The 10,937-nt window shown below is 44.8% G+C and overlaps 1 protein-coding gene across 1 annotated transcript in view; it reads right to left on the reverse strand.

Moving 5' to 3' along the window:
• Window positions 1-10,937, reverse strand: part of Msmb (microseminoprotein beta) — a 16,924-nt gene that overhangs the window by 2,396 nt on the left and 3,591 nt on the right. The window contains exons 2-4 of the mRNA XM_028787550.1: window positions 7,177-7,282; window positions 5,913-6,011; window positions 2,870-2,954 (exon numbers count right to left, since the gene is read on the reverse strand). Coding sequence (XP_028643383.1) covers window positions 2,870-2,954; window positions 5,913-6,011; window positions 7,177-7,282 — 290 coding nt within the window. The remainder of the gene's footprint in view (window positions 1-2,869; window positions 2,955-5,912; window positions 6,012-7,176; window positions 7,283-10,937) is intronic.

A 10,937-nucleotide genomic window follows, 5' to 3' on the forward strand; every position in this document is an offset into this window, starting at 1 on the left:
TCTCTCTCTCTCTCTCTCTCTCTCTCTCTCTCTCTCTCTCTCTCTCTCTCTCTCTCCCTACGCCCCTCTCTTAGAGCTTGTGGGTATCCAGGCTCCAGGCATGCTTCATACAAATCATAAACTCTGTACATTCATTCTCAAACGCCCACCAGAGATTAGTGACCATGATATCGGAAGGAAAGAAAAACTGAGGGCGGAGGCAAGGATGATGTCTCTGCATCCCACAGTGAGACATCATCGATAAGGGAAATTAGTCTGCTGTAACTCTGGAAGAAGAGGAGGCTGTTTCAGGGAAGGAGACAGCCAAGGAAGAAGGGATGAGGTGCAGAATGCCTGAGACAAATGACCGTGCAAAAGTTCTGACGTCAGCAGTGTTGATGCTTCAGAAGTGAGCGAGCCAACATCCTGTTTGGTTTTGTTAAGAGAAGGAAAGAAGGATTGAGAGAATCTTTTGTGCAATGTGTGAGAGCATCACCTATCAATAAAAGGTTCATTAGCTGAAGCAGGAAGTAGGGAGGTGGAGATTCTGATAGGGAGAGAGGATTTCTGGGATAGAGTCAGGCAGGAGGGGAGATTTGCCCCAAATGCTGAAGTAACAGGTAGCATGAAACTGAAGGAGAGGTAACCAGCCACGTGGCAGAACTTAGACTAGTTTAATGGGTTAATTAAGTTATGAGCCACCAGGAACAAGCCCAAGCTTATGGTCTAAGCATTTATTCATGAATAATTTAAGTCTCAGAGTTGTTATTTTGGGGAACTTGGGCACAGGTGGAAAAGCCTGTGATTACAAAGGAGAACTAGTACTGCTTAAGCAGAGAGACTGGATATTAAAGCCACGGGCCATCTCATGTGCTCCACCTGAAGTTCTTTAACGAGAAGCTAAGAGAACAAATCGTGACGTACGGTGCTGTTTGCTAAGGTTTTCTCACAACAACAACAATCTCAGCTGTACCTTCTTCCTGCTGTGGACCATGTGGTAACTGTGTCAAGCTCAGCTCTCACCAAGGAGCCACACATCCCGGAGAAGCACTATGCAGACCATAGAGGCAGAGGGCGTTACCAGCTGGCCAGAAAAGGCCTCATAAGAGATGTCTCTAGAAAATTTGCCAAAGAGATTTGTGTCAAAGGAGAACCATTTACAAAATGGTTCCTACTCCTAGTCTTCTGTCCCAAAATTATTGCAAAGCGTCTTCCAACGTACATGAAGATTCACAACATCAGTGTTATTCACTAGCAGTAAAAAGTAACAAGCATTGATCGGCATGTGAAAGAGTAAACAAAACGTGACCCTGCAACCCTGTAGAGTACCATTCCATGTAAAAGGAATGAAATAAGAACATGCTGCAACGTGGACTGACCTTGAAAAACTTGCTAAAAGCAATTAGCCAGACAGAGAAATGCCTACTGGTTACAGGGCCGATCAAGGACAGCAGATCCACAGACAGAATGCAGAGTGGAGGCTACCAGGGGCAGGGCGGAGGAATGGAGAACCGTGCTTAATGGAAACATAGTTTTAGTTGGGCTCTTTGAAAGTGTTGGAAAGAGCAGTGATGCCTGCACAATATTAGAAATCCATGTTGTGTCCTTGAAGAGTTCTATTGAAAATTGTTTAAATGAAAAATTCTGTATAATATATTTTGTACTACAGAAAGAAAAAAAGACTTTTAAGTGGGCTGGTGAGATGACTCAGTGGGCAGAGATCCTTGCTGCCAAGCCTAGTAAACTGGTTTTAACTGTGCCCTGATCTGTACACACATGCCATAGCACATGCGTGTACGTGTGCACATACACACACAAACTAAGTCAATTAAGGTCATCAGTGTCTAAGGTTTAGAAGTCAAGCAGTGGTTGAAATAGATAGCCATTTTGTTTACAAGTTTCTGTTAGGAAATATACTCCTGTCACTGGTGTATGGGTACGCGTTGCTATGGCAAAGGGTGTGGTACTGAATGCTTGTTTTTTATGTTTATTTTTATTTGTGTGTGTATTTGCCACATGTATGCAGGTGCCAATAGAGGCCAGAAGAGTGTGTAGGATCGTATAGAACTAGAGCTGCAAGCGATTGTGAGCACCTGCCATGGGTGCTGGGAACCAAACTTGGGTCCTTCGGAAGAGCCATGTCTCCAGCCCATGGGTGCACACTATAATGCAATCCAGACTGAATACTGTAGAAGAAGCCATAGGAGGAGAAGGAGAAGGGAAGACACAGATATCAGCAGATCCAAAGCTAGAGTCCTGATGACCTTGGCCCTTTGCTTCTCACATTCCACTCCAGGAACCTGGGCCTGGAAAGAGCAACAGACAAAGGCCAGCTATCTCCCATGCCCTGCCCCTGGGTCCCTCTGCCCAGGCCTCCAGTCCCTGGACATCTGCAGATCTGGGCAGCATCTATAGAAGGTGAAAAGGGTCCAGAAATTTCCCAAACAGAAAGCTTAATCCAAATCTGCATATTCTCTAGAAAAAAATGAAGTTTTTAAGAACAGCCGGCATGAAGATCGGACAGGAGGTTAGGCCATTCCAGAAACTTGTTTGGAACAGAATTGCCAAATAGGCACATTTCCCCAGGGTGGAGCAGTGCCAGATGGGACAGGTGTTACAGAAGGAAAAGGGAAAAGGGCATTTGAGCCTTCACCAAGTGCCAGCCACTATCAGACTCACTGTATAGGCCAAGCAAAGAGAAGACCTAAAATATCTATTGGGTTGATGAGTTTATGTTCAGAATCTCACTTAGTTCTCATAGCAAGTTGGAACTGAGAACTAGAGACTTAAACCTTGCTGTGGCACACTATAAGAGGGAATGAGAGTCAGACAAAGGTACTTAGACTCCAGCATCAGGATCCTCCCACGTGACCACCAGGACCAACTTTACTCTTTTCTACCCCGGGCCCACTGGTAATCACAGAAGAGTTGTGTCAAAATTCTGTGACAGCAATGCTGACGGTACCCCGGGCCCACTGGTAATCACAGAAGAGTTGTGTCAAAATTCTGTGACAGCAATGCTGACGGTCTGGGGACATTTAGTCACTATAGAGATCTATTTACCATTTGATGGAGGAATGGTTTACCAGTCCTTAACCTGTGGGGCTTCAACCACACTCAAGGGTCACAGATAAGGTTAGATATCTGAAGCCACGGTGGGGGGGGGGGGGAATCAAGATTCAGCTGTGACCCCTGGTGACCAGCCAATACCTGGGAGCCTGCTGGGGCAGTCTGTCAGCCTACTTCTCAGTTGCATGTTTCTCTCGATTGTCTCTACGTTTACCATGAGGCATGCTTAGTACGTGCAGGCAGAACTTTTGAGACACATAACTTTAGCAGAACTCAAGCACTGTGCTTAAAGTTCTATGTCTGTCCAAGGCAATTGGTAAAAGTTTGGATTCAGAAGCAAACTTGGAAAATGCTACTTTACACAGTACCTCTATTGAGTTGGCATAAACCCAGACTGAGACCCTGGGTTTAATCCCAGCACTGCTAAGACAAAAAGAGAACTACTTCTGTCCATGCAAGATTCAGCTGGCCAAAGAAGATGAACAGAAGCTGTCAGAAGCTGGAGAGGCTAGGAGTGGAGAGGCTGGTGTGGCCTCAGCTGCAGGTGCTTTGTCGTCCATGTATTCAAATACTAGACCTTTAGCATTCACAGCAATGCAGCAGAACCCATCTGCACAACTCCGGCCTGCTCTGGCCTTGACGTCCACAGAGCAGCAGCACAGGGTTAGCACACCAGGCACCCTGAAGGTTGTCTTCGCACCACACAGCTCTTCCCTCTGCCTCATTCAGGCTGCATCACTGTACAGTCAAGGCTACAGTGCCCACAAGACTAGCCTCAAGAGTACATCACTGGAAAAACTTGCTTGTCTTTAGGAACCTGTGTGGGATGGAGATTTAAGAGTCAAGATGATAGCCAAGCTTTAGAAAAAAAAAAAAAAACCTTGAAAACAGAAAAAGAAACTCAGCTGGAAGCAAGCAACTGCCCAGGAAGGGGCGAGTGAGTGTGCACTGCCCCAGGATGGGGCTAGGAGCCTGGAAAGAAAGGCTAGACCAACGATGCGGCAGCACGGATAAACTCTGAGGAAGCTCTATACTGTGTGAAGAAGAGTGGTCTTCAGAGGACAAACACTCTATCATTTCTCTACTTGCACCAGGTTTACAGCAGTTACATTCCTAAAAGACAGCAGCTGAGCAATCACTTTCAGGGACTGGTAAAGGGTCTGAGGAGTGCATGGTGGGTGAATATGGAGTCTTAGATTTTTATTTGGTTGGGGTTTGAGTTTGTTCACTTGATTTTTTATTTTTATTTTTTTATGGAGGTCTTTTTTTTTTCTTTTTCTTCTTCTTTTTTTTTTTTTTTTTTTTTTTTTTTTTTTTTTTTTTTTTTTTTTTGGTTTGGTTTGGTTTTTCGAGACAGGGTTTCTCTGTGTAGTCCTGGCTGTCCTGGAACTCACTCTGTAGACCAGGCTAGCCTCAAACTCTCGAACTCAGAAATCCACCTGCCTCTGCCTCCTAAGTGCTGGGATTAAAGGTGTGCGCCACCACCGCCCGGCTATGGAGGTCTTACTATGTTGCCAAATCTGACTTAAAATTGCTGAGCTCAAGGCTGTGTGGGGTGGTACACAACTTTAATCCCGACATGTGGGAGGCAGAGGCAGGCACATCTCCGAGTTAAAGGCCATCCAGGTCTGCACAGCTTGTTCCAGGCCAGCTAGAGCCAAACACTGAGCTTCTAGCAGAACAACATCACATTCCTGAACTCAAGTGACACTCATGACTCAGCTTCCCATGTAGCTAAGAGGACAGTCAGGTACCAGCTTGTGATAAAAAGCCACTGGAAATGGTCAGGTTACACAACACATAAATATGTTTAATGTAATTAAAATGAATGCCAAAAGTAGTAAATTCTGTATTATTTATATTTTACCATGAGAAACTGGACTAAGAACTCCTCTCCAAAGTCCAAAGTAGATCATACTGCAGACCCTAGTGCTGGTGACAGCTCAGTGCAGGCACAGTCACTATGGTACTGTGTCCTCTGTGGAGGATGTTGGTAATGGACAAGGCTGGGCATGTGGGGCCAGAGAGTATATGGGAAATCTCTGGACCAATGCTTAGTTTTCCTGTGAGTCTAAACCTGCTCTTTGTGTTGGAGTTACAACTCCGTGGTAGAGTGCTTGTTTAGCAAGTGTGAAGTCCTAGGTTCAATCCTCAGCGTGTGTTTCCCCTGATGAGCAGTCCATCAAGTACGAATGTGGTCTCATGTGAACCCTCTCCCTGTTTTAACTGGTCAATAAAGGCTAGAGCCTGTGATTGGGCAGTGGAGGGGAAAGGTAGGACTGGAGGTTTGAGAGTGGGGCCAGGTAGATGGGGAGAGGAGGATGAGAGGACAGGTAAGGAGAGAGGACAGAGGAAGAGGAGGAGGAAGACACAGTGGACCAGAACTACATGGCCAGGAGAAACACAAGTAGCAAGGGGTCTTATAGCTGGGGATAAGTTAGGTCTGCGAAATCTAGGCAGATAGCTTATGACTATAATAACTGGATAATATGTTTTTATATGGGCTTATTGGGGTTGGAAATTCCAGCAACAAATTGGTGCCCAAGTTCATGCGCTTGCGCGCGCGAGCACGCACACACACACACACACATACACAGAGATAAATGTCATTTATGCTAAAAATAAATCAACGTAGCTTATGAATTTACTGTTATTCAATAAATTCATATGGATAAAACACAAACATGTCTGCCTGTGCTTCTCAGACGGTGTACACATTACAGACAAGAGGTAGCAAGACTATTTGAGCCCTGGAGTTTGATGACAGAGCCACCTAAGGAGACTTTGTCTCAAAACCAAACAAAACTAAACTAAACAAGGCAAAGCAGAAGTCCTCAAGAGTGGCTCTCTGGGGCCGGCCAAACCAGCGGTGATTGCCGTTTTGCCACAGAAACACCACGCACATTCCTCCTTCTTCCAGGTAGTGTTGAGGAAATGCTTGCCACCATTAGCATCCACGCATTCTAAAAGGATGCAAATCCCAGAGTCTCACAACAGGAGCAAACAGGAAGTTTGTCAGTCAGAGCTGCTGACATGTGACTGTAGGCAATTGTAAAGGTGTCAGAAACAATCAATGCTTTTGTATTCAAAACGGCTAGAGTCCTGCACATTGCAGTCCTGTAGTTCTTGGCTCTGATAACATTTATCTATCTATCTATCTATCTATCTATCTATCTATCTATCTATCTATCTAGAGACAAGGCATTGCTAGCCTTGGCTAGCCTAGAACTTACTGTGTAAACCAGGTTAACCTCAAACTCATATATTCAACTGCCTTTGCTGGGATTAAAGGCTTGAGCTACCATGCTTGGCCTGATAATGTTTCTTAAGCAAGCTTAAATCCTTCTAGATTTTGTTTTAGAGAAGACATTGGAGAATAAATAAGACCTTCCTTTTTAACCTAGTAGTGATTAGGAAGTTACTTGGCTATTAGACTTGTCCTGGGCTAAGACATATGGTCTAGTTGTCATCATACTTAGTTTTAGTTGTCAACATGATACAGACTAATGCCATCCGGGAAATACTTTCAAGTTCTTGCTTGAGTTTTTCTACCTGACTTCTCTCCACAATGAACCTAGGAGTGCAATGCAAATAAGACCTTTCCTCCCCTAAATTGGCTTTGGTTAGGGCGTTTCATCATAGCAGCAGAATGAAACTAGTACAGTATTAAAGTGTTTGTTTTGGTATATATGACACTCTCCAGGACCATTCATAACACACACACACACACACACACACACACACACACGTGCGCATGCAACCACGAGAGAATGCTCTGCATTTAAAAAAGATTACAGGAATGATCACGTACATTGAATTTTGAGTGCAGTTTCTTATCCCTGACTGCATGTAAAAGTCAGAGAGTGTTTACTGGTCAACTCTAGCCCCCAGAGATTCCCATTCAGCTGTTCTTCAATGGGCCTGATTGGGCTAAGTTTCAAAGCTCTCTGGGAAATCTCATCTAGCTAGAATTGAGAAGAACTTTCTTACTATTTCTGTATTTGCCCGAATCCTTCTTCCAGTGTATATTCCAATACTTCTCCATCTGCCCTATATACTAGGTCATATCTACAGATTGTATCTACCAGGCTGGAATGGCATTAAAAATACTGGAAAACCAGGACTTACCATCATACTTTTGGTTTGGAAGTCTCTCACGGTTTTCAATAGTGCATCCTGCTTTGGATGGGATCACCAAGGTGGCAAGGAATAGGAGGCTACCCAGCCAAGCTTTCTGCAATGCAGGGAAAAGGGTAGGAGTGAAGAACGAGCAGCAATTCTTGAATCATTCTTGACTGATTGTCCTACAAGATCCCTGCTGAACTCTGACAAGAAGAGCAGAGTGGAGAGCAATCAGAGACTAAGTCATAAATTAATTACATAAAAAGAAAAATCTTGCCGAGCGGTGGTGGCGCACGCCTTTAATCCCAGCACTTGGGAGGCAGAGGCAGGCGGATTTCTGAGTTTGAGGCCAGCCTGGTCTACAGAGTGAGTTCCAGGACAGGGCTACATAGAGAAACCCTGTCTCGAAAAACCAAAAAAAAAAAAAAAAAAAAAAAAAGAAAAAGAAAAAAAGAAAAAAAAATCTTAGGAAGGTGTGTAAGTAGGCAAAATTAAAAATAAAAGATTTACATGAAGCCAGGCGGTAGTGCACACCTTTAATCCCAGCACTCGGGAGGCAGAGGCAGGTGAATCTCTGAGTTTGAGGCCAGCCTAGTCTACAGAGTGAATTCCAAGACAGCCAGAGCTACACAGAGAAACCCAGTCTCAAAAAAAAACCCAAAAAACAAAAACTAAAACAACAACGACAAGATTAACATGAACCCAGAGGCAAGCAAAATAGATTGGGAGGCCTGCTGGAGCTGAGTTTGCAGGAGATGTGCCTGGGAACATAATTCAGCATCAGAGTAAACCCAAGGCCATGTGACCAGGAACTTCAGGTGTAGGCACTGGGATACAGAACTGCCAGGACCAGCCACCCCTCTGCTCTGAAGAGGCTCTGGAATCCACAGTCCCAAGATAGCAAATTGCCCATGTCATCTTTTTGAGAGGCGCTAAATAAATGCACACAGTATAGTTCGGTACTCTTAGAGTCCTTTTAAGACGGAGGGTAAGGGGAAGACTGATATAACACCAAGTGGCTGGAGGTTGGGGAAATAGCTCAGTGGGTAGAGTGTTTGCCCAGAAAGCACAATACCATGGATTCAATCCCCAGCAACACATAAAGCTAGAATTGGTGTAGTTCTGTAAAACCAAAGCAGGAGCTGAAGACCTCTGCAGAGGGGAGACCCTCTCTCAAGTCTCAGAAAGTCGCGACCACCCAGTAATCTACTCGAGACACCATATACCGGAGCAATTGCGAGGTTATTTATTAGGGCGTGACAGCTAGCTGCCGGTCAATTCGCATGCCCACACAGGAGCTGAATTGACCCCGACTGCCAGTTTGGAACGGGTTTTAAAGGGAAAAACCACAAACCAAGGAAATGAGGAGGGGGTGAGGGGGTTGCTAGGGTGGTATAACATAAAAATAGTGGAACATTCCAAAGGAACCCAACCTACATGAGTCAGGATCAGATGAAAACTCTCTATACACTTATCTTTCTCAAGAATGTAGTCCTGCCCTGTCACTTCCGCCTTGCCCTGTCACTTCGGCCTTGCCCTGTCACTATGGTTCTCAGCTTGGTTCCACCTGACTAAATTGCATTCTTTCCTTTCTCTTTGCGGGTCGGCCAGTTCCAGTAGTGGTGACTGGTCTTTCCACATTCCTAAAGAAAGCCTAAAGAATATTTTATATCTAAAAAGGATTCTATATACCCAGTATCCATAACTTTTCCCTCTACAGAGCCACACTGTTGTTAGGGAGCCGTGTTGGTATACATCATTATTAAGACTCTAAGCATTGCAAGTTTCCTAAGCCTAATGTATCCTGCAAACCATTTCAGCCTAAACCAAACTTGTGACCCTATGATGTATGCCTGCCCTTTGCTGTGCTAAACTCTGGAACCTGTGACTTATGGCTACCTTTTTGCCTTACAAAAGTGTGTCTTCTCAGATAACCTGATGCCTCCCCTTCCACATGATGAATTCTTGTACTTATCTGCCCAGGGCAGCCTTGAGTCCAGGGTCCCTCACTCTTCTGTCCGGGTGCTAACAACAGTTATCTGGACAGCTGTTTTCTATCAACTCTAGCCCTTTCCCATAAAAAGGGCCTCAAAAGCCAGTGAAGGGCTGCTCTCTGAAGTCCTGACTGAGAGAGAGGCAGCTAGCTGGTCATTTCTAAATATAGCTTCTGTTAATCAGACAGTTGTGGAATTGTTTGTTTGTTTTCAGATCTAACAGCACATGCCCCTAATGCCAGAACTCCAGAGAGTTCCAGAAGCAAAAGGCTCAGTAACTCAAGATCATCCCAGCAACATAGCCTGGGCTACATGGCCATGTCTCAAAAAAGCCGAATCATGAAGAGGTGTTTCCTACAGTGGAAGAATAAAAAGGCAAATGAGGAACAAAATAGATAACTCATGACAAAATATAGAAGTGTTACCGGAAAATCAGCATTGTCTTTAAAATGAGGGGGCTCTGTGGAGAATGGCTTTTAAGCAGAGAGTATTGCAGTCTGTTGGAAGTAGTCAGCTACAGAGGAGGAAGCAGCTGGCTGCCCGCTTGAGTCCCACTTGCAATATACTCTGAAGACTATTCTCTGCACTGGAAGCAGCTCTCCTGCCCCAACCCCTGTGCTCCTCAGCAGCTGAAAAGCCTACCCACCCCTATGCAGCAGTCCTGTGACCCTGATCATATGTAGCAGAGCTCACTGGGCTGCAGCTGCCTGTGGGGGTGGCTGGCTGTGGGTCTGAGAGGAAGGATTGTGCTGAGAGCCTCGTCACTGGCTGCATTGGGAGCTTTCTGCAGCAGACTCTTTCGAGAGGCCTAGGGGCTGTTGAGCCAGGCGCTGGTCGTCCTTGGCCCCTGAGACATGAGAAAGCCGTCTCTACCTGCCACAGTTTCTCCCGTGTCCCTGCCACTCCGGTTCTTCTCTTCCTATGCTTCTCAGATAGTGTTGGAAAAGTGGTTGCTTAAAGTGTGATGGGAGGCCATGTTCTGTATTAAGATAAGTTAAAATTTTTCTTTAAAGACTCACACATTAAATTTTACAGTAAGATCATTAAGTAATGGTAGAAAATGTGTTTTAAAGATAAAAGAGATTTGGGTGTTTAAATACCTAAATAAATAAAGTTAAGAAAGTATCAAAATTTGGAAAATAACATCTAAAATAAAAAAAATAAAGTCATAGTAGAAAAGTAGCAAAGGCAATAAATGGACAACACACACACACACACATGCTCTCGTGCATGAAGACAGAGAAGGATCGGTAAACACCTGGAAATTCAACTTAACGTAAAGCAAGATAAATGTGAGTGTAGAAGAGGACTGAAGACGCTCTTCACAATCCGCACAGGAACACAATCCGCACAGGAACGCCATCCGCACAAGAACGCAGGTTCAGGCGTTCCCATAGGGACAGCAGCTATGGAGCAACTGGAAAGTGTAACTTAAGACCACTCACACTTGGGAATTCACATTTTCACTTCTAACACAACCCTAAGAACAGCACAGAAGTGAAGGCAGACTCCTGACAAGGCAGCTCAGCTCGCTGAAGATGGAAAACTGTGCAATACCCAAGAAATAGCTGAGAGCACAGTGACTCCCAATAACTCCCAACAACAGAACCCAAACAAGTCAAACACTGATGAACTAAAGTCAAGAGGAGAGAGGCAGGACCAGGGATCTACTATGTATCTCAAAATGAAACTCTCCAGGCCACACAACAGCCTGGGGGCTGTGATTCCTGTGACATAGATGGAGATGCAGCCCAGGCTGCCCTGAACTCACTA

This window comes from Grammomys surdaster, unplaced genomic scaffold, assembly GCF_004785775.1.
Source record: "Grammomys surdaster isolate TR1022 unplaced genomic scaffold, NIH_TR_1.0 125669, whole genome shotgun sequence".
NCBI classification, from domain to species: Eukaryota; Metazoa; Chordata; class Mammalia; order Rodentia; family Muridae; genus Grammomys; species Grammomys surdaster.